General features: G+C 42.2%; 1 protein-coding gene across 1 annotated transcript in view; it reads right to left on the bottom strand.

The window, feature by feature from the left end:
* srpk2 (SRSF protein kinase 2) overlaps positions 1-24,658 on the bottom strand; it is a 67,111-nt gene that overhangs the window by 4,355 nt on the left and 38,098 nt on the right. The window contains 15 exon segments of the mRNA XM_069695310.1: positions 1,725-1,817; positions 2,123-2,215; positions 3,866-3,935; positions 4,054-4,161; positions 4,922-5,022; positions 6,210-7,137; positions 7,139-7,230; positions 8,652-8,976; positions 9,995-10,035; positions 11,444-11,651; positions 13,161-13,267; positions 13,402-13,489; positions 14,097-14,184; positions 15,918-16,026; positions 17,562-17,713. Coding sequence (XP_069551411.1) covers positions 1,725-1,817; positions 2,123-2,215; positions 3,866-3,935; positions 4,054-4,161; positions 4,922-5,022; positions 6,210-7,137; positions 7,139-7,230; positions 8,652-8,976; positions 9,995-10,035; positions 11,444-11,651; positions 13,161-13,267; positions 13,402-13,489; positions 14,097-14,184; positions 15,918-16,026; positions 17,562-17,713 — 2,603 coding nt within the window.

The following is a 24,658-nucleotide window of genomic DNA, read 5'->3' as shown; positions in this document are numbered from 1 at the left end:
GCAAACTTAAGAATGAATGAATGACTGATTTTATTTTCCAAGGTGTTGGGGGGGGTCAATGTATCCGTTTCCCAAAAGTTCAATACAAATCAGTGCGCATGAAGGCAACAAGGTGACGAAGGCGCTCGACTGCACTGTGCATCCGCCGGCCGCGGGGCAGACAGCGGAGGCCCAGAGAGACGGAGCGAGAAAGTCAGACCAGATTAACAGAGCGCCAGGAGATGTGAGGCAGGACATTGAGACATCCAGTGCAGGCTCAGACCTCAGACAGAGACGACATCAAAGGAGGAATATTCAGGTTTCACGACACACTATGAGGAATATATGAGCAGAAAGGAAAGGAGATCGAGAGAAGCTAGAAAGAGAATAAATGAGAGAGTGCAAAGGGTTATCAGCTGTATCAAACACAGATCTGTACACTTACCAGGCTCATAGATGAGCAGAACCACGCGGTGTATGACACCAAGCTGAAGCCTTGCAGTACAGGCTGGTAGTGGGACTTTACTATCACCGTTGCTTTTAAATACTGCCGTTTGTGCTGACTTTTGCTCGCTACAAATATGTACCTTAATAATCCTAATGTTTGATATATAAAATGTAGTGATTAAAAATGCATTGTTTGTCTTTTGGGCATCGATGTAGAGCTGCTGGAGGGAACCAGAACGAACGACGGTCTTTTTTTCCCCTCCAAGTGAGGAAATCTAATGTTTGCAGTCTTCTTAATCGACCCCTGTTAGCCCTGTTCAACATTGTGCATGACACACTCAATACAAACGCTGCACTTGCTGTGTCTGTTTCAAATTAAAAGCCCTCCAGTGCTTCAGTAGACCAGGGATTTTATTCTGAAACATTTGCAGGAAAATGTTGTGCCAAATATTGGACAAAACCACTGTTGAAAATGGGAGGATTATATTGTTGACATTATTAAATTAAAGTGATGGTGAATACACACTATTGACTATTGTATGTTAATTTGCCGTCGTAGAAACAATCCTTTCCCATCCTTAGAAACGAGACGCGACTCGCCAATGTGTACGCTTTTGCCCGCACACGTCACAGGTGTGATCGGGCACTCAAACAAACAGCCCTGCACCTCCGGACTGTACGTCACAAAATCAACAACTACAAGCTGCTTTGTTCTGTCTGTATAAAGACAATACATTGTCTAATTATTTAAGAAATATTAAGGTAAAATTAAGACAACCGTAGCATAGTATTTCAATGCCAATTTAGTAGATATAGGTACTAACGTGGAAATAATTATAGATAAAAGCATGTCACGATAAAGAATAGTCACATTTGAAGTCTATTGATGATTAGTTAACGATATCTTTAAAATGGATTATTTTGTTCATTTTTATGCTTTGATTCATTAACAGGATTTAGTTAAAAATCGATTAAAAAAAAATGTTCTAAGATGTATGCTCATGGGAGACAGAAAAGTTAACCCTGAATAAATTGTGATATTATTAGAATACAATACAAAAATCAATGTTTTTGTGAACATTAGGGAACCATCGGTCCGCCCGACAATTAATTATTAAATGACTGACCACTTACCTGAACCTGCCTTAACGCACAACAAGAAGTGCAAAGTTTACAGCACTAACCATGACTTGATCCAGGTTTCGTTACCACTGCTGAACTCCTCACACACTACAAGTATCCGTCAGGACGAGGGCCTACTCTCCCCCGAACCGGCCACTAACCACGGTGTCGTTTACCTTTCTTGGAGAAAAACTCTCGGCTGTACTTCCCGGCAGCGACCACTTTGCGTGGGACCTTCCCAAGGAGCTCCATGATCAGAGCGATGTGGTCTGCCCACCACCACATACATCACAGAGGGGACAGGCACGGTTCAGCATTACAAGCATGCACACACGTCAACACGCACATACACTGGCTGCGTGGTGCTGACACACACCGCTGCCTTCGGGTACTGCACGGACACACTCTCAGACTGAGGACCAATGCAGGCAGGATTGTTCCCACTGTTTGCGTCACCCTTCGCCAAACTCAAATCAACACTTTTTAAAGCGGTCTGCTCGTGTCCGTTTTTTTTTTTTGTCCCCGTCAGACATCCGTGTGTCTCAGTCCCACCAGCTCCGCTGGCCAGCGCTACCTCTTCTGTTGAAGAACTCCCGGGAATATTTTCCGGAGAGCGCAAAGTGCCTCGGAATACAGCCCAGCAGCTCTATGATGTGGGCTATGTGGTCTACGGAGGAGAGAGGAGGGTGGGCGGGAGGGGAGGGGAGGGGGAGGGGGATGCCGAATAGGAGGAAGAGGAAATAAAGACAGAAAGAGATGGAAGCCGGAGAGAAGAGAATGAATTGAAAGAGAGATGAAATGTAAGAAAATTGTTTAAAAAAAAAAAAAAAAAGAGGGTGCATTATGGGTAATACAACAGAAACAGGGACAGGAAGTGAGGGGTATAAAATACCACAGGAGGTGTAAGGGAGGGATAAGAAGAGAGGGAAGAGGAAGGAAAAAAAGAGACAGTCACAGATAGTAAAGGAGAAAACCCGTGTTAGTGAGCTGCGCCTCCACAGCAGAGGTGAGGAAATGAAATGAATAAAAGTGACGCGCGTTCCGATTCAGAAGTGAACGAGCAGGATTTTCAATGCGGCCTCGACGGTGGGCGATCAAAGGGGCCTCTCTGTAGATCAGGATGTCGACTGTGTGTCACAGGCAATGACGGAAATAACACAATGAGCTGAGTGAGATCAAAGAGCAGCAGAGATGACGTGATCACGGGAGCGAGGTGAGGATGAGGGCTCACGGGCCGGGAATGTGTTGGCTTTTTCAAAAATGTAAACCAAGTAGAAATATTAAGATCAATGGCTGGAGTCTACACGGATGGAGTAACATGTGACCTGAATACGTATAGATGATACACATATAGTCACCGGGTAACTGGCTAATGTAGCTCTTAGGTTTTAAGTTACCGTCAGCGGTTTAGTTTGTTATGTTATATAATAAAAGTCTCGATCTCGAGCACGATAACAGGAGCGTTGTGAACTAATTCTGTGTGTCTAGAACGTGGATAATTCAGGTTTAAGTGAACAGTTGGGTGAAGATGGGTGGAGGCAGAGCAACAGGTTTAAAGGACAGGATTTACAGTTTGACAGTGGATAGGAGGATTTGGGGAGAGGGATGGCTACACTTTAAACTAAGCTCACTCTGGTGGGTGGGTGGGGGGGGGTTAGGGGGGGTATGCACTTAAAATACAATCTGCTTGGTTTTTCTTGCAGTTTTTCTCCATTGATTGGACATATTGTCAGAAAGAACAAAGGTTTAAAATAGGCGAGAGGCCTTTATGACAAATGCATGCTTAAATGTGTTGTGTTCTCAAAACAGATCATTCAGTGCAATCAACAAAATCAAATGCTGCCATCTATAAAGAAAATAGCAGACAAAAATGAAAAGAAAACGACCTTTTTTTTTTTCTTCTGGGCACCGGGCAGAAAAACATCAAATCAAATTTATCTGCCATCATTTTGTGGTGCTAAACAAAACTGAAAATAATATTTACAAACTATTTTTTAAAGAAAATGTGAGTACTGTCAGTGTTGGTAGAAAGTTAAGGAAACCTTATTATTAAATGTAAAGTGAATACATTTGAAGTTGTAGTGAACATCAATGAATACAACTTGGCAGCAATGCACCCAAAGAATGGAGAAAAACTGTGAAGCCGATTAATTATCAAACATTTAAGACACTTTGCTTTTCCACTCCACTTTTTTCCTCAATCCTGGTTATTTGAATCGAAAATGTTCGTAAAGAACTGTAGAGGCTGACCGTGTTTACACATTTAGAAATACAAATTGTGCATGTACGATCATAAAGATAGCGTATACATACTCACCCTCATCACGAGAGTAGTCCTCTCCAGAGTGGGGCTCAAACAGGTAATCTCCGGTGGCCAGCTCAAATGCCTGCAAGAGAACAAAATGAGCAGTCTGACACTGGGCGCAGACAGTATTCCTGTGTATAATTTAGATGGAAGTGCATTATGCCTGTGAAGTCCTGTATATGTGGATATGTTCTGCTCACCATGCAGGCAGTACTCCAGATGTCAGCAGGAGTACTGTAACCGGCTCCTATCAGGACTTCGATGGAACGGTACTGTCTCGTCTGGATGTCCTCTGTAAAATGCTTGTGCTGTTGAGGAGAGGAGAGGAAAGAAGAGGAGAGAATGGCTCTCTGAAAGTTTGTGTGTTTGTCATTATACAAATACAACTAATACCTAGTCTGTTTTATCTTTTTTTTTTTTTTTTTTTTTTTTTTTATTAATCAAGCTGAGACAACACTCACAAATGTTTTCATCTCATCAAGTTCTGTTTATCTGTAGTCTTTTAAAGTGGAACTTTGTTATAACCTCGTCAGTATTTTTAAATGAGTGTCATCATTGTGTGGCTTTTAGTGTCAAATTAACACTTCTCAATGACCGCTCTGTGCAGTGTAGTCTCTGATCATTTCTGCTGCACAAAAATAAACCCCACTGAAGGCAACAGTGTAATTCCACCTCTTAAGGGAATTCAGTGTTTAACGTTATGCTTCTTCTTCTTCTCCTCTTCTCCTTATTCCTTATTAAAATATCTTGACCTAAAAAGCTGTGAAACCCACAGCAACTAAACCTCCCAGACAAATTTGGAATTCTAATGGTACAAAACTATCATCTATATGAAACTATTATTTATTGGAAACATGACAACTGCGCTTTACAAACTAGTAGGACCACATTTGTCTGGAGTTTTAATGTCAGTGAGCCTGTGATGCTGCTTCGGTGTGAGCTATTGGTTGCAGCAAAAATCCCATCAGGACTTTTTTTTTTTTTTTTTTTGTCAAAACGCTTCACCCTTTGTGTATTAAAAAAATACTTCAAGTCAGGACATATCAGTTCACAGATATCGTGTCTTACCACCCAGCAGGCATTTCCGAGATCAGCGATTTTGACTCGGATGGAGTCAGCGTTGCGAGGGTCCAGTGGGTTGATCAGGAGGTCTGCAGCTCTGGCCCTGACTGTGGATGGGGGCAGGTAAGGTTAACACATACAGTAAGTAGAGACAAGAAGAGTTTACGCACTTTAATGTACCAATAGACATTTATTATAAACTAGGGTCACTTCAGAAGTTTCAACAAGGAGTCCAAATATGGGAAACGTATTCTTGTCCTCGGCAAGCATCCCTGAGGAAATCATACCATGTCACATGAGCACCCACCACAAGTATCACAACCCATATTTTGACTGTTATTCAACTATTCAACTAGACCTGAAGTAGAGGGGAGTGCATCTTTTTACTTACTGTGCAATTATTTCCAAAATTGTAGTCTTTAATAGTAATTATTAAGCTTTGGAGATGTGTTCATTGAAGTAACCCTCGAGCTAGAAAGTTGGAGTCCAAGTTAATGACACTGAAATGAAAGCTGTAGGTAGATGAGTAATAGCGATGCGGAGTCAGAAATAATAGCCAGAGGAGGTATTTGGACACTGAAATGTAGTAATGAGTGTTACGGTATTATAATACCATCCAGCTGAAATGTATAAAAGTAGAAAATCCAAACACACTGATGGCTATTCATGTTATCCAGATCAGTTAACATCTAAATTAGCTCTGAACTTTTTTTTTTTTTTTTTTAATTCTGATGAACATGTAGGTTAAAACGATCTTTTCAGCAAAGACCACAGAAAAGGTTGGAATAAAATGTGTCAATATGAAAGGAAGTGGATTACTGCAGATGAAAAGATATTTGCAGTATCCGCTCTACATCGTACATTGCTTTGATATCTTTATTTCTGTATAAATATATAAATAAATGTACACTCATGTAAAGCATATTTGAGTACCCTGAGAATTGCTCAGTAAATAAAATGTATTATTACTACTATTATCGTGACTACTAGTCAGGAGTCGTTTTAAAGTTATGGCTGATAAGTGTTTTATGATGTTTAAAGCAGAAATAGTTAACAGATAGTGATATTTTTTTATATGATTACATGGGACATTTTGTTGGAAAGTTACTGTTGTCATACCTGCATTGGGTGGTCCTTACATCTAAGCTCTATTACAGTCATGGTGTGTACAACTTTACTTGTATCATCTCTTACATGTTGAACACCGCATCATGGATCTCATGAGTTTGTAACTCTGTAATGATTTAATCATTTTGTGCAAAATCAGCACATTCTGGATATAACCACGTCTCACCTTTGGGCGTGTCTCCCGTGCTTGAGGATGACACGGTACGACTGCGGTCCGCTGTGGGGCTATTGGGTGACGGCCCTGCTCCAATGTCTGCTGTCCCAACAGGTATGGGGTTTCCTGGCAGAGGATCCAGGGGCAGGTCGGGGAATATGGGCAATGTGCACCGATGCCGCTCGCTGGAGCCGTTGGTCAGCCCTGGCCTGCCTACTTCGCCGTTATACAGCTCATAACCAGAGCTGAGAGAGTTGTCCCTGTCTGTGTAGCTGAGCTCGGACTCCACCAGAGGGCAGAGGAGAGGCTCAGGGGTGGGCGAAGGAGGCGGAGGCGTGCCAGGGTTCGGCTTTAGTCCCTCAGACCCCAACAAAACGTGGCCATTGGTTTTGGCCGAATTGGTTTTGGCCAAATTGGTATTGTTGTTGTGGGGTTTGATGGGGGAAGTGTTGTCCGTGAGGAGGTCAGTGGTCGTGTCATCATCATCATCATCTTCATCATCATCATCATCATCTTCCTCCTCCTCCTCCTCCTCCTCATCCTCGTCCTCCTCCCCTTCCTGCTCCTTTGAGTGCTCTTCTTCTACCACTGCATCCTGCTCTGTTTTGCTCTCGCTCTTTGGCTGCTCTGTCTCAGTCTCCTCCGTCTCAGTCTCTTTATCCTCTTCCTCTTCCTCCTCCTCTTCCTCTGCCTTCTCCTCCACCTCTGCCTCTTTCTCCTCTGTCCCTTTCAATCCCCCCTCTTCCTCCTCCTCCCCGTCCTCTTGCTCTACCTCTGCTTGTGTTGGATCTCCATTACCTTCCTCTGAGGTGGGGGGAATAGGGGTCTCTTTTTCAGTGACAGGTGTAGCTTCTTCTTCTTCTTCTTCATCTTCTTCTTCTTCTTCATCATCTTCTTCGTCATCTTCATCATCTTCATCTTCATCTTCTTCTTCTTCTTCTTTCTTCTTCTTCTCCTCCTTCTTCTCCCTCCTCATCGGGATCATCATTGGTGATGTTGGGCACCTCACTCTGCTCCTGGGGAGGCGCTGCACCTAACACGACGAGGAGAGAGAAAAAAAACAACAGTCAGGACAGGAAGTGGGTGGGAAGGAGATCTACAGTAAGCGCAATCAAAGACAGCGTAGGCAGAGAGAAGAAGAGCATGAAAAGAGAATAGAGCGGCGAGAAGGAGGTAAACGCGAGAATGCGAGTATGAAAGAGACAGAAGGTGCAGAGACAGAGGGTGGAGGAAGGAGACGGAGAAAGACGTTGTTTTTTTTCTTTTTCTTTTTTTTTGTGAATCAGCCTAGCCTCTCATACACCGTGGGACTAGCGTGGGCCAAGTGGTTGGAGCCAATTCACATCCTATTCATTCAGACCGCACAATCCTGCACACACATACTCACACATTCACTCCTGATGCAGATCTGTAAGAGCTGTGCTTTAGAAAAATCCCCGTCTAGCTGCTGGCAACCTGAATACAGTAAAATGTACTAGTTCAACTGAATATGTTGCACACCTTCCCCTAACAGTGCATTTCACAGGAATTAACAACCAACATGTTGAGAGAATAAACCATCAGGCTGCAGAAGAAAAAGAAAAAAAAAACGGCCTGTATGAACACATTACACCACTTAAAAAAAGTAAACTAGACGTGACAGGAAATGTCAAGAAGCTGTAAGCTGATAAAGTGGCCAACTGAAATTTGGGTTTGTTTGTACTGTGTTGTCTTGACTTGAAGTCCAGTAAGAATATAGCATTGGTGTCTTTAATAGTGCTGATGGAGGTCCATCAGTGGGTCCCAAGTATTGGGCAAACGAGGCATAATTTCTAATTTGAATTAGAAACTGAAAAACTACCAAATATGTCAGAAGTAGCTATGATAAATGTGTGCAACATAATGCCCAGCTTCTAGCCAGCTAGATAAACAACATTTTGAGTTTGACATATTCGGCCATTTATTGATTCCCAACCTAGGGATCGGAACAAGGTCCTAAAATATATGAGAGGAATGAGATGAAAATTCTGTTTTCTCCAGTTTTTTTCCTTTTGAAATACCGGATGTTTTCGTCTGGCCTGATTGTCAGTTGCCATTTGATTTTCAGTGTCATTATTCATTTGACTTGGGGAGGAAGTTTTATTTTTTTAAACCTCTAAAAAAATCTCTCAAATTATAATATCGAGGAAATTATGTCTCACAACAATGTTGTTCCTCGTGTTTGTTTTCGTCCGTCATGTGCGTTTTGTTTTGTTCTGTGTCTGGAGGGCGTGAATCCTCCACTGCCCACCTCCAGACACCTCCTATTACCACGCCAGTATCAGCCTGGTACAGCTGCTCCTAATTCCACTAATCACCGTCTGGCCGTGTATCAACCCACGATCACTCACACAACATTCCTGCAGACAACCAGACTGCACTTGTTTTTACTAAAGCAACCCAGATTTATCAACAAATCGGGATCACATCACTCACATGTATGATTGGTCAACCTGATGGGCCTCTCCCTCTCTCCTCCCTCCTCCTCCTCGTCCTCCCCATCGTCCTCTTCATCATCGTCATCGTCGCTCTCTCCCAGGGCCATGCTGGGGCCCGGCGGCGGCGGCGGCAGCGGCGGCTGCAGCGAAGGCAGGTTGTGTTCAAGTGCCTCTTTCTCTCCCCCCTCTTTGGCTCTTTCTTCTTTTTTCTCGGCCTCTCTCTCCAGGGCTTCGATCTCCAACATCCGCCTTTCCAGTAGTTCGGCTTGCCGCTTCTGCTTCTTCTTCAGCTTCTTCTTCTTGTTCTTGGAGATCTTTCCCACCTGGGACAAAACAAAAAAAGCACAGAAGAGGGAGAGTCACATGGAAGCCGAAAACACAAATAAACAGGATGTATTCAAGGATTTTGGATACTTGTTTGAATGGTGGTTGTGATTTTTTTTTTTTTAGTAATGTCCACTAACACTTCCTCTGTATTGACGGTGAGTACATTTTAAATAGTACATCTCTCAAAATTTGGTTATTGTGAATCTTTTACCTCAACAGAGGGATAAAGTGTTCACAAAATAGGTTGCGAAAATTCTCCTCCTTCGAAAAACCACTTTTTTTGCGAGGTGATTGGGTTTTCTGACAACGTTTCAACCCTTCTCGCTATTTAATGAGAATTTCTGCTTTGGTTTGTGCTCTTCTCACTGAAAAAGGTGAAACTACATTCTTCCACGCGCCAATCAGGATTCAGTAAGGTTTGTGCTTGCTGAGAAATACAACATATTATGAACCACGGTTTCAAGTGCATTCAGCTAAAATAAAGCATTTCAAACCACGTTGGATTAGATGAAAAAATGCATCATAATAAAGCTCAAAACGGGGCCAATTTACTTGTTTGGGATTTCCTGGAGATACACAGGACAGAACAGCATCTGTATGGTATTCTTAGAAGCCTAGAAATTCCTGTTATCCTAGCTAGTTAAGATTAATTAAACAAACTGAGCATGAGGCATATTAATTAAGAAGAGTAAATGATTTGACAGGAAGACTAATGTTTGTAGGTGAAAATCGATCAATTTGACATTAGAGTATTGCTTGTTAATATTGTGGTGCATTCGGGACCTTCTCTGTGTCTCTAACAGTTGTGCCAAACAACCCTGATACTGTAAAATGCTGTATGCATGTATTTATCTTGCTTTTCGCTCTTTGTTTGTGTGTTGTGTGTTTGTGTATGTTTGTGTGTGTGTGTGTGTGTGTGTGTGTGTGTGTGTGTGTGTGTGTGTGTGTGTGTGTGTGTGTGTGTGTGTGTGTGTGTGTGTGTGTGTGTGTGCATTTCTCTCATTTCATACTCACATCTGTTGCACTCACTGGTTTGAGCTGGGGGGCTGTGCTAACTGACAGACAGAAAGAAAAACGGCAACAATCAGAGGCTCCAAAGTTGCACCGACACCAATACGTCACACAACTGAGGTAGCAGATCAGCGATCACTCAGTAGGAGAGGGTTTTTGGACGTACTCTCTTTTTAAGAGCTGATACATAGAGCATCTGCAGGTGAGGTTGGGAAATGATTCTTCCCACGCCTTCTGCTCCCGAGTCGATAAAACTTTTAAGCGTTAATGTTAGAGTGGTAGGTACAAGTCCTGCCCATTTCCAAACATATTCGCAAATGGATATCGCATAAAGCATTTCGGCACTTACGTTAATCTCAATAAAAGATTTATTTACTTTTGTGTCCCTAATCACAGACTCATTTTGTCAACACTGAGCCCTCTTTGTGTTGACAGTTGATGGTTTTGAGCCCGACTTCACACGTGTCGAGATGTAAGCTATATAATTGGTTACCCTGAGCCTCAGAAAGACTCTATTGGCTGATGCCAGCCATTGACAGCTCATTGGAGATTTGGGGGGGGGGGAGTCCAGCAAGGAGACAAGGTTCATGTTGAGTTCATCAAGACAATTTTTTTAAGAGCTTGATGGGTTTTTTTTCAGTGGATAAAATAAAAGCAAGAAATGTGTCTGAGGAGGCACAAAAGGCTTCTTTGTGAATCCTTTTTGTGCAATGAGCACCTCAATATTAAACATTATCTTTTGGATTAGGTTTTTCATAGAATACGATTCATTGTATTTGTTGCATATGACAATTTGAAATCAGGAATATGAGCTGTTTTCCTGCAACACTTATTGCAGGTGTCACCTTTTATGTGAGATCTAAATTAAGATTAAGAAATTAATACACTAAACTAACGGACTTCACTGCGTGCTGGGTTTTTGTGGAACTATGCTGCTGCCAAACTGAGACTACTCCACAAACTTTTTTTTTATTATTCTCACATTTTTCCTTTTAGTTTATCAACTTAAATAAATGAGAATATGGTAGCAAAGTTTGGAAAAAAATCCTCAGCATAAAGAAATAGTGAATTTTTTTGGAGAAATACCTTTATTGGCTTTCTTGTTAGAGTTAAGTAAGAAGACTGACAATTCTCTCATCTCGGAGAAGTATATATAAAGCTAGTAGCTGCTTAGATTTACTTCGGGATTAAGACTGTAAACAAGGCAGAAATACACCGGCAGCCCCTCTAAAGCCCACTAATTAACACATTATGCCTCATTTATTCCATCTGAAATGAAAAAAGTACACGTTAAAAACAAGTTCAGAGGGTTTTGACACATTTAACCCTGTTTTTCAGAGATAGCATTAAACTAAGCTAACAGCTAGAAGCTGAAGCTTTACAGCATATTGTGTGTACAGTAGCTATTCTATATAGTAAATACAAATATTTAAAAAAATATAAGAAATTTACCAGAGCTATCTCCTTTCAGATACAGGATGTTTGTGTCTGTACCTGCAGATCCGGACGGCGGTGGAGCTCCAGCTTTCTGCCATTCGGTGGCCTCCATGGCCATACGCCTGACAAAGACGTCATCCACACACATCAGGATGTTCTCCGGCTTGATGTCCGTATGGATGATTTTACACTTTGTGTGGAGGTAGTCCAGACCCTGCAGAACCTGCAAACACATTCAGATAAACAGGCGCGCATTTAATCACCAAAACACGTGCTCGTCCTTCTTGTTTAGGCACGTTCACGCACTCGGAAAATGTAAACACGCTGCCCAGACCCCCATCTCTGTCCCCGTCTTTCATTCCTTCTCTCAGTCTCTGAACCAAATGAACCATTCTTCTTCTCATGCTTGTCATTCACTCAGGGCAGAGAAGAGAGACTGTTGATGTTTTTGTTTCACTGTTCCTTTCATTTGTTTTCTGTCTGGAGGCTTTGAGACTGAAGCGGGGAACAGTCTGATTTCATTTCTACTCATCTTCAGCCCAGCTTTCGAGAGACGGGCGGCTGGCAGTGGCTGAAATGGCTCAGCAACTTCCCGTGCCGATCAGGTGGCCGAGGGGAAAAGGCCTCCAAGTCCCGCGTCTCAGAACAGCAGCGATACTGAAGTGTGAACAAATGCATGACAGCGCTTATATTAACTGGCTTCGGTACTGCGTGTGCATTTATATATTATATTTCTTTATTTCCTTGTCCTCTCTTGCTCTTTTCACCCAGACTGTCACAGTCACCTCTTGCAAGTTGTATCTCGGATACAAGTTAAATACTTTTCTTAACCTCCACCACCAACTGAGTTATGGGTAGAAATACTATAATCTCCAAATTACAATACACATATACATGTTTCATGATACACAAGCTTCTTTTTTGCCTAGTGAGAGGATAGTAAAGCAATGCTACTTCACTGAGGAGGACGAATACTGTGAACTACGTAGCTGTCGCTGCTGCTTGTTTCTTCTAATTAAGAGAATTTTTGATGCCCTCAAATCAATTTGTATAAATTAAATAGTAATGTGAAATGACTTCTGGAATTGTCAATATATTAGTAAGACGAATGAAAAGTACTGTCTTTGTCCACACAGTGGTCAGGACAGAAAAATGTAAAGCAACAAGTAAAGCAACTTTCAACAACAATGGCTCAGTTCCATCAAGCGTTAAACCTGGAACCAGCTCAGAAATGTACTGCGGACATTTATAATGTTAACGATCAAGCAATTATCAATTACATCTGTGTTCTTCCTTTGATGACAATTCAAAATCTGTGCTATGAACAAGGTCTGGAGAGAAAGATGCACTCACAATCATACATTTACAATCATCATCATCACACAGAGTATCATTTATTATGCTGGAATATGTGGGAGTAGCATGAATGGATTTATCTCGAGTATTATGACTTTTTTTTTGTTCCTTGTAGAATCCACAAGGCTTCACCACAATAATACAGTAGTAAATATACGGTGTCAACCAAAAATCAAAACCCCTCATGAGTAAATATAGTTAAAACAAGCCAAAGGTCAAATAGTAAATTGCGGTAGCGTTCACCCGTTTAGAACAAATATCTATTAAAGTTGTCACCTTACTTTTCCTCTTGGAGAATTCTGTGTAGTTTTACAAATGCTGGATTGCAGTGGTCAGGTGCTAAATCTACACAAAGTTGGTCTGTGTGTGTCCTTACCTGTTTGATGATGCTCTTAACACATGGTAGCGGCAGACCTTGATAGTTGGATTTAATAATCCACTTCAGCAGGTGGTGACCCAGCACCTCAAACACCATACACACATCTAGGATGGGGGAGTCAAGGACACATATGATCATATCTCTCTCACTCACACATACAAATACACACCACACACACACACACACACACACACACACACACACACACACACACACACACACGCTCTGATCAGGATACGTATGCCGTTGACTCCAGAGATCTTGAAGTCGTCTATCAGCTGAACCACCATGTCCTTGTTGGGGTCGCCGGGGTCGCTTTCTCTCACCTGGAGGACGAGAATAACAATGAGAAATAGTAGACATGGCTGGAGGAAGGACAGACAATGATAGGATGAAGAAGGGATAAAAAACAAAGAATACTGAAGAAAAAAGGACAAAAAAGAGATAAAGAAACGGAGGAAATAGGGAATGAGATGACCGAAGAAGAGAGTAGAGGAAAGAGAGAAAAATACTGAGGAAGAGGAAAAGAGAGGAGGAAAGAGAGAGGACAGCAGAGATGGACGTGGGAGATAAAGATGCTGAAAAATTGATTTTAAGATGACTGTCCTCTGCAGCCACCATGCAAGATAAATGACCAGTGTGTCTTTAGTGTTTCTTGTTAACAGAGAGACAGAGAAGGGGAAACATGAGGTGGCAAAGAGAGGAGGTGAGGATGCAGGAAAGGAAGGAAGGAAGGAAGGAAGGAAGGAAGGAAGGAAGGAAGGAAGGGAAGGAAGAAGAGGAAATGAGGGATATTTGGAGTAGAGATAAAGGGAAAGATGGAGATGGATAAATCCAGAGCAGAGAGGTATGATGAGGAAAAGGTAAGAAAAGAAAGAAACAAAAGAAAGATGTTTCCCGAACACCAAAATGTCAAACAAATCAGATTCTCACACATCGCAGCAGTTTGATCTCATCGAGGGCCGTCTCTGTGTAATGCTGAGCGCTCTTCACCACTTTCATCGCCACAAAGTTCTTCACTCTGTAATGACACACACACACACACACACAGAGATACATCATTTTAAACTGACTCACACACAGACAGGTTGTTAAAGCCAGCAATGCTGATTAATGTGGAGAGAGATATGAAAATAGGGATCACCACGTGAACCGGTATTAACTAGCAAACGACAGCCTCAGTTTGCTGGCTGTCGTTCACACTGCCCACTCTGCCACTGGAAACGCATATGTATGAGCCGTGTGGCATTTTATCACAAAGAAACAATGTTAACATGTTTAAATGGTGCAGCACTGACACACCTCTTTGTCCTCAAACAGCCCACACATACACTTTATAATTAACTGTCATCGTGATGCATATTTATTATTACATAATAGCCCTGTCTGTCACTTTTACAGTAGGGTGCAGGTGTAACATTATTTCCTCGCGGGCTCTGTTTGGTGGCTCTTAACAAAGGATTTGCAATGCTGGGTATGCAGAAATAATTAGCTGATTAATCAAACATTAATACATGAGTATAAATTACATTCATATCACTGTAAAATACATATTTTTGTGTTTTGGACTATTGGTCACACCAAACAAAGAATTAGAAGAAATCAGGGAAATTTAGATGAATATTGAAATGAATTAAGTTTAAAAAAAATGATAAGAATCAAGATTATTAAAAAAAAAATTTCGTTTGCTCGCTGTAGACTGAAACAAAGAATCCTTTACATTTTGCTTTGTTGAAAAATTAATAGGATCATCTTTTCAAAACATGCACTTTTTTATCTAGTGCAAAACAACAGACGGACAGAGAACAAACATGAAAAAGTATTTCAACTTAACAGAATAGCAATGCATAAAAATCATCTAGTGAGCAATTCAAATCTAGCAAAACAGTTAAGACCAACAAAAATGGAGGAAAAAAGGGAGCAAAAGGAAAACAAAACAACAAGAGAGAGATTAAAATAACAATACGTATTGCTCTGACATTAATTCATGCACGTTATGAGTTATGAGACAAGACAACACAAGTCTTCATAGTGACACAGTGAAGATAACCCAGGGCCAGCGTTTGTCACTGATTGTGTGCATACAGTAACCCAACTCCAACGCACTAGTTTATGACCACCATTAGTGTAATTAACACCAGAGACATGAGTAAAGGAGTTTGTGTGCACGAGTTAGTGAAAGGTGACACTGGGTTGATGATACGGTCATCCATGCACCCTGGTTGCCACGTGAAAACAGCAAACAACATTGCAGTGCAAATGGACGGCTTCGGTGCCCGCGCAGGGTGGTGTTAGTTGCAGCTGTCGTCGTGGTGACGTGCCAGATCCCGTCATCCAAATGCATGTGTGGTGTGTCGTGCGGTTTATATGATGCGTGCGTGTGGGAGCAAGGTGAAGCGAAGGACTGCAAGAGGAGCCTCTACGTGTGTGTGTGTGTGTGTGTGTGTGTGTGTGTGTGTGTGTGTGTGTGTGTGTGTGTGTGTGTGTGTGTGTGTGTGTGTGTGTGTGTGTGTGTGTGTGTGTGTGTGTGTGTGTGTGTGTGTGTGTGTGTGTGTCAGGTTGTATTGAGTGTGAGTGCTGTTTTGGGGTCAGGATATGTTTGTGCATCTTCAGTGTCTGTATGCATGAAAGAAACGTCAAGCAGAATCTGAAAGCCTATACTGTACTATACTGTAGTGTGTGTGTGTGTGTGTGTGTGTGTGTGTGTGTGTGTGTGTGTGTGTGTGTGTGTGCGTGCGCGTGCGTTTGACTCACTGTATGTCCCAGCACAGCCATACGGTGGAGAAGTGGCCCCACCCCAACTTCCTGATCACATGGTACCTCCCGTTGAACAAATCCCCGATCTTCACCGGATGGTACCCTCCTGAGAGACATAAACGGAGACGCTGAAGGTCACAGGCGGCTGGAAGTGAAAACTAGGCGATGACATGAAATCCATTAGTGAGTAAGAATGTGAGGTGGAGCAGCAGCACAGAGGGAAGGAGGTTAAACAGACAGCATATGAGACAGGGGAGTGTTGTGGATTATTGAAACTGGGAAGCAGCAGGAAAGCAAAGTAAAAACATGACAGAGGCAGGTAGCATCGAGTGAAACTCCAGAGTTATAATGTGAGGAGACAAAACAGAAATTTTCTTAGACCTGTGACATGAAATTATTTAACTAAAAAGAGTTGAGGGAATCTAGTCGGTTGCCAGTTTATTAGGTACAGCTAGCTAAAACAAATGCACTCTGCCTTCAAGAATAATGCTCAGGTTTTTGCTGGAACAGTCTTAGAGAAGTTTTATCTTAATTATTGCAGGAATGTAGTTTTCACCTTCTCCGTTTTTTTCCTTGTTGCACTTTTTGTTTCAATATTTCCAAAATTGTATTGTTGTTTCTTTGTGTTTGTAAAGTGTATCAGCGTTGCAGATAAGGTCTGTACATGTTTTACATTGTGCCTTTATTGCTGAGTATCAGAAGCAGAGCCTCATGATTCTAACTGTGATGAATTTTAACAGGATCAGTGACAGCACTTATTTTCAGAGAAACAAATATGCAAGTAAAAAAAAAAAAAAAAGCTACATTTGAACCTTTCCAACCTTATGAATCTGTGAAAATGGCTTCTGATCACTTGGATTCCAAAAGTTATGTTTTAGGTAACATCATGTAGTAGTAGCACACAGAAAACTATACCAATAATAAACTATATATATGCACATTTCCCAAAAGGGTTACAAAGTGTATCATAACTTCTTTTTTTTTTTTTGATAAAAAATGAAATAAAAAAGCCGATACATGAAGAGAATCCCTTCTTTTTAACAAAGAGCCCATGAAAAGTGAAGAGAGATGTGATCTTTTCCCTTTTCTTTTGCTCTTTCATCTCACTGAAGTGAGATCTGACAGTTCGGCCGCACTTCTTCCAAAACATTTTCATCATCAGATACGAGCCACCTGAAAAACAACTTCTCTTTGTGATGGTAATGGCGTTTGACCAAAACACATCCTGGTACACTGATTACAGCAAAACAAAACATTAAAAACGTGTTGCACTATTGTGTCCTATAAATATGAAACGAAAAGTGAAGTGTAATTTTCCTAATTATTGTGTTGTAATGAATGCCTTCATCACTAAACAGGAAACTAGGCTGTTGCTTCATTCTGCCAACAACCAAACAACCTTGAAGCTCTTGTGACACACTAATGGCTGCACCGACCAACGCTGCTGCAAATCCCTTCAGGACGGAGGGAGACCTGAGGGAGGAAGAGGAGCAGATAGAGACAGAAACGGGGAGAAGAGACAGCGCGGGACAGACCGTCCACTGTGGAGCTCTGTGCGACAGACGCAGCGAGTGGAAGTAATGGGCTGGGACAGATGAATTCAGCATGTGTGCGCGTGTCTGTTTTGTGTGCCGCTCCGACCTTTGCAGTAGTCCGCGGGGTCCTCCTGCTCCTCATCGTCGGAGCCCAGGATCTCCTCCTCCGGCTCCGGGGGCCCTGCCGGCTCAGGGGGAGGTGGAGGGGGCGGCGGGGGAGGAGGGGCGCTCACCGGGGCTTTCTGCTGGGTCTCAGGCCTGTGAACACAACAGAGGGACAAGAGTTGGCACATTTTGGACTGGCATTCATTTTACCTTCACGTTCTTTTGGTGCTTCTAGCTGTGACTCACAGAAGGTGCAGCTGTGGACTGAGCTTTAAGTGCAGATGACTAATGTCAAAATAATAAACTTGTGACATTTTCATACGTAGAAATGTCATCACTTGAAGTGTGTGTCGCTGACTGACATCAGTGCTGAGTTCGTAAAAGCTTTAATATTTGGCGTTCAGAAGACACCGACAGGCTCAGGAAGTGTCATATTGTATGTCTATGTTTGGAATAAATAATCAAGGAGCTGCAGCTGGCATGACCATTAACTGTAAGTGTTGTTGAACAAATAAAGAACAAGGTCCCGTCAACAGAAACTCTCATTTAATCAATAGAAGTGGGATTAAAAGAGGGACAAACTCAGAAGCAATAAAAAGTAACCGAGTTGTGGTCAAAGCGAGGAAAGAAGAAAACAATCTAAATTAAAACAAGAACTTGCAGCACAACAATAAAAGCCAACAAACCAGCAAAATCTCAGAATGCTCCTAAAAACTGTGATCAAGGAGCTAAAATTTTCCCCAAAGTTGTGAAATATTAATTATATTTACACTAATCTGACATTAAGCCATCATTTTATTTCCATTCATTTCATTTCATTGTCATTTCTGTCTGTGACACACCCACACAAACGGCAGCGTTGTACGACGTACTTATGTAACTGTGTTAACGACATCAGGCACCTGCACTGATGAAGTTTTTAACTCATCTATCAACTTGTGCATTTGACATTTCAGAAGGCTATCAAAATGAAAGTTTAAATAGAACCGTCTCCTGCCTGTCTCCAAGACATGCAGATGGTATTTTATACACGTAAGGATATTAGCATAGTTTTCTTTGGAACATCAACTGTGTCTTTTGTTTACTCCTGCTGGCACAAGTTACTGATTACTGGATGCAGCAACTTTATGCACTAAAAGAGGCTCCTGATTTTTAAAGGTGTACCCAAAATGTCGTAAATGCTCCAAGTTTTTAGGGAGTGGGAGTGCGCTCCAAATACTTTTTGAATTTCCAACACTGCAACAAACAAAATATGTATTCGTGTTTCATGCAAGTGGACAAACAAGTGGTCAAAAAACAAACAAAACAACAAGAAACGTATTCCTCCTACAACCCCGCATCTCCCCATCAGGAAGAAAAACCTCCGACTGACAATAGAGAAAAAACAAGACGTCTTCATGATCATGTTGAGGCATAGTTCATGCAGGCAAAATGAATCATGTGACAATTACTACATATTCATATCTAATAATGCTCTAATGTTCGAGTTTTCAAAATAAAAGAATAAAGACAACAAAAAAAATGGTCATATACTATGTTTTTAACAATAGTTTGTATTTATTCACATAAATGATCAATTTGATTAAGATTCAACTTGTTGTCAGTAGAGATTATAAGATCTATATGAGGCATTTGTTATAATGCAGAGTGACCATAAAGAATAATACCGGATTATCAAAACATTACGGCAGTGGGCTGATGGACCGATATTATTTTTACAGCTCGGAGACAGTCAGGTTGAACCGATCCACGCCCACCAAACACCTCAGACATGAATCAGCAGAAAACATGGATTCCATCCAACAAAAACAAAAAAATCCGGCAGAAATAAAAAGGAGCTATTCTCAATCCTAGAAAAATGTAGTGCTGAGTAAAAACAATCAATAGATCAGACAAAGTTTGTTTTTCAGGGTCTATTTCCACAGTCAGTCCTTTCAGTTAACAACCTTGTTCCACTTCCTCTCACTTGTCTAAAGCGGAACTGAACCCTGGAGAGGGAAAGCGCTAAATAGGCTGCAGAGCACAGGCTGACTCTTTCTCCTGGCCGGGCTACATTTTGAGCATTCAGCTGGTACTCTCGTCCAGGGCGACGCACAATGATTGATCGGGCGGGTGGGGGAGGGAAAGGGGGGGTTCCGCGTTTTGCTTCGGGCCGCTGCCACGGCACACACGGCTATTTGTGGAGGTTTTGGGAACATGCCTGTGACGGTTCTGTTTTGGGGCCGGTCCCACCAAACTCTCAGCGCCAACCTCTGCTGTTCGTTTCAAGTCTTCGCAAACAATCGTATGGCTTTTTAAACGAACCACATTTTGTGCCCCGTCTTCTATTGCAGTATAATTAGCACACAGTGCGCTACTATGGTGGGCCCCGAGAGCTCAATGTAGTCCAACATAAACACGCGCAAAAATAAAACACCATCAAATCAAAGTGTTGCTTATTTACACATCAAGCAGATACAGAAAATTAGCATTCATTTGGAGTCACGTTTCTGGCCACCTGATGAATCCAAGTCCAACATTCACTCTCTGTTTTTAGCCTCCAGCAACTCCTGAGGGAAATAACTGGCTCTTCAGCTGCTGAATGCTCCACTTTGTCGTGTGGTGCTGGGCAGGTAGTGTGTTTTTAGAGCTTTCTCTCTGAAAGCTGCTGCCTATAGCCAAAAAACACAACACTGTGAGAACATGACAGTAAAGGCAACAGCTGCACAGCTAAACAAAGAGCTGAAACTACCAAGCGCTGTCAAGACAAGCAGAGATCTTTATTATGAATTTTCCAATGCTAAATTATGATTTTGTTTAGTTGAGTCAGAGTTAAAGCCTGTAATATAAATAGAGTGATATAGGTAAGAATACATAAATGAATTGTTCTGTAAAGCAATATGTAATGAGCTTGAATGATAAAAGGATACACTGTAGCTCTCAGATTCATTACAAGGAAAAAGGCTGACATCTTCAATCTGACATTTTCCTTATCGTGGCTCAATCGAACCTTCATCTCGAGAGAACTCCGTGTTTCAATGATGTCTCTGTAAGACTGAAATAGACCACAAACGAGAGGCTAAGAGAGGTCAACAAACACTTTGTGCCCAACATCACCTCACAGAACTGGCAACATGATCAAAAGCTAAATTAAGATGGAAAAAAACAACAACAACAACATAAACACACAAAGCCAGAGCCTGTGAGCTGTTCTAAAATTGCGATCACAGGCGCAGACACATGATGGAGCCTCTTGGTGCGTTGCCATGGCAACTGCAGAGCAGAGGGGGGGCAGGGAGGGGAGGCTCTAAGGCGGCGGAGTTGGTGGGGATCTGGGACTTAAAGAGTTAATGTGGTGGCAAGGCCAACACACACACACACACACACACACACACACACACACACACACACACACACACACACACACACACACAATGGAGCAGCTAAAGGTGGCAGATAACTTGGCATTGAGATTCCATTGCTATTTTACAACTCTCTCTCTCTCTCTCACACACACACACACACACACACACACACACACACACACACACACACACACACACACACACACACACACACACACACACACACACACAGTCGAGGGCTGTGTCCTTGCAGTAGGATGCGAGTTCTTCACCAAAGCAGTCACGTAGGGTGTCATACATCACATCTATAAGCTCAGTGCTTTTATACGGCTCATCTTGCCATTGGCTGTACGAACACTTAGCCCCCCCATAAGTTCCTGGACCCAAGCCGAGCAGTAAAAACATTAAGATAGCTCAGACGCCACAGTCTGAAAGACGGGCAGAGGAGAGACGGTCACAGAATAAAAAGGAACCGAGAGGAAGAAGAGACAGAGAAGCGATAGAAAGAAGCAGAGATGAAGATAAACCAGGCAGGGAAGAACCTGAATCAGAGAGGTGGGAAGAAAGCAGAAGTCAGAGAGGAGCCTAATCAGATGAAACCAGCAGCCAAAACAGACGGGGACAGAAGGAGCAGGGAGACAGACAGGCAAACACATTATGCAGTTAAGAAACTGATCGAGAGAGACAGACGAAAGACAGACGGGAAAAATATGAGTTCAGGAGACAAATGGAGTAAACAGAGAGAGAGAAACAGAGGTGGAAAGAGAGAAGTAGGTTGACAAGCAGAGAGACCAGTCAGAACAAAATGGAGACACAAACAGAGAAAAACACACGAGGGAAAAAAAAAAAACAGCCTAACCACCGAAGGAGGCTGCTCAGACCAGAGAGACGCGCAGGAAAAAAAAAAAAAAAAAAAAAAAGCGTAAAGCATAACCGTATCCACACTGATACATGAACTGTAAATTACACTGAAAAACAGGCGGAGACAGAATCGCTGCTGAGCAAGTGGAAAACGGCAGCGTTCGACGTGAAAGCATCAACACGCTCGTCTGCCAACACCAAAACACAACCGAAGGTCATTACCCTCAAACACGCGTCTCCGTTCGTGTGTGTTCCTGCTGCATGTTACATCTAATTCATTCAAATCTCTGCTGTAAACTAAACTGCCACTTGAAAGCAGTGGCTTGCAGTAAAATGTGACAGTAAGATCCAGCAGTGCTTCATGCCAACCAAAGAGCTGTGATTAGTTCCCCCCACCGGTTAAAAGGTGCATTAATCAATTTACTCCACTACTTGGCACTAATTTGCACACCAGGAGAACCAATTTCCTCCTCAACTAGTGACTCTACCTCACCGTTCAACGGGAGCTTCTGTATTTGTAGCCCTCGTCACTTCAATTATATTCTGGGTTTATACCGAATTTTTAATCCAGTTTTTATGTTTAAAAAAAGATATATCTCTACGTATGTGCGAAATGCTTTCGTTTGGAAGATTAAAAACAGAAATTGCTTTTGCTGTAATTGTTGATGCACAAACATTGATTTGGCTGATTGCATATAAAAGGAATGAATCCCTCCATCAGGATTAACTTCAGGCTCATAACTTTCTTATCACTTTAGGACAATTGTTTTTCATATTTTAAGTACATGGAAGTATTTTTTTATATATTTTTTCCTTTGGCTTTGTACACAGTATGAGTTACTAGATTATCTATGTAATGCGCAAATGGTTAACATGAAATGATGAAAAAGCAAATTAACTGGGTTTAAATAGGAAAAATAGCTATAATAAAAAATTAGACCAAAAGAAGACCAAAGAACAAGAGCTATAAAACATTAAGAAAAGCCATCTCATTTCTGAGCCAGGTCCCTTTAATTTCTGTGCATGCGTGTCCCACGGCACCATAAAAGGTTTACGACCCCGACTCTAACAGGTGATCATAGTCATTTTCCCCATTGCAGCATGCCACTCGCTCCTCCGGGGACCGGTGGGACACAATGAACACAAAGCAGACTTCGGACGGGACGATCACAGGATGACGGAGGAGTTTGTGTTCGTGTGCGTGCGATCACGTTGCCTCGATGCAATGTGTGAGAAGCAGCTATGAACCGTGGACAGGTATTTTTGTGTTGAGGGTTGAGCACTTCCTGCAGTAACTCTCCATTTAACAGAGTCGCTTCTCACTCTGAAACGGCGAGAGATCTCCTCGTACACGTGACGTAGAGCACAGGTCGAGGCAGGACTCTTTCAGCTCATAACTCCGTGCTGCGGAGGTAAAGAAGTGCAGAATGTGCCTCCTCCAGCGTCCCTCAACATCTTGTAATGTGTGTGGACATGCCCGGACTGCTTCTTTGCACCCTCACAAGTGTGTATGCGGACATCTGATCACACACACACACACAGACACACACACAGACACAGACACACACACACACACACACACACAGACACACACACACAGACACACACACACACACACACACACACACACACACACACACACAGACACACACACACACACACACACACACACACACAGACACACACACACACACACACACACAGACACACACACAGACACAAACACACACACAGACACACACACACACACACACAGACACAGACACACACACAGACACACACACAGACACAGACACACACACAGACACACCCCGTTTCCAGTCTCAGCCTTTCCACTGTCACGCCCCGCAATGGCATCCGTAGCGCCAATGTTACATCTTCAACATTTCTGGGTCCGACGTGTTTCATCTGACAATTAGCTCACAAAAGAATTACTAAACATTTTTTTTCTTCAAGTGTAAAAGTGCTCATGTGCACTTACGATGCGGTAAGTTCAAACGCTGCGTTGCCCTGACCTGACTTGAAAGGTTAGTGTTGACGGCACATGTTCAAGCCCCATCATTCACACCTGAAAACCAGTTCTGTCACGCAGTGTGCAGAAGCTCGTCACGACCTCTGTGCAGAGGGATGCGGAGAAAGCCGAACAAGAACACAGACATACAGTGATTTCATTTGATAAAATCCACAGGGAGGAGGTGGAAACTGAGACGCCACTTAAGACTCCATTCTTGACCAATCATAAAGCAATTTTTTTTTTTCACAATACTTTGTAGATGTGGTTCAAACACATTTGTTGTTGTAAACTGCTGACTTGACAGGTCAGCACTAACAATGTTATCAGTGTCGAGGTAAAACAATTTCTAGATTTACACTCAAAACAAACATTAATTTTGATGTCAATACAGCTCTGTGGCCACTATTACAAGAATCCTCCGTCAGCATTACAATTTAGTGTGTTCAGCTTCACACTTTGTGCCCTTCGCTTCATCCCAGCAGAACTCTGGCTGACGGTCTGTGAACAGTCGGTGAATTAAAGAACAATGTCCCCACTATACATCGGCAATGTAGAAATACACAAACGGTATTTCCGGGTTTAAATGATAAGGCGGCCAATATTTTCTATATTTTAATGTCTGCAAATCCCACGAAAAGACCAAAAGCAACAATGTCCCGATTTCTTTGGCTCTCAGCCACAATCCAATGTTATTCTGAGTATTTAAAAATCCTCAGTTTAGTGTTTCTCAACCTAAGGTCTGGGCCCCACCAAAGAGTCACAAGGTAAACCTGGGGGCTCAAGAGATGATTAATGGGGTTGGAGAGAAGACATTTTTGGTGAAAATGTGGACCTGTTTGGTGCTCAACAACTTATTTGAATGAAACAATCGGAGAAGAT

This window comes from Brachyistius frenatus, unplaced genomic scaffold (genome assembly GCF_029030835.1).
Source record: "Brachyistius frenatus isolate BFR_SWC_R1_liver_20210118 unplaced genomic scaffold, ASM2903083v1 Contig_19, whole genome shotgun sequence".
NCBI lineage: Eukaryota > Metazoa > Chordata > Actinopteri > Embiotocidae > Brachyistius > Brachyistius frenatus.
Note: the sequence above shows the minus strand (reverse complement) of the source record. Positions and strands in the feature narration are given on the sequence as shown.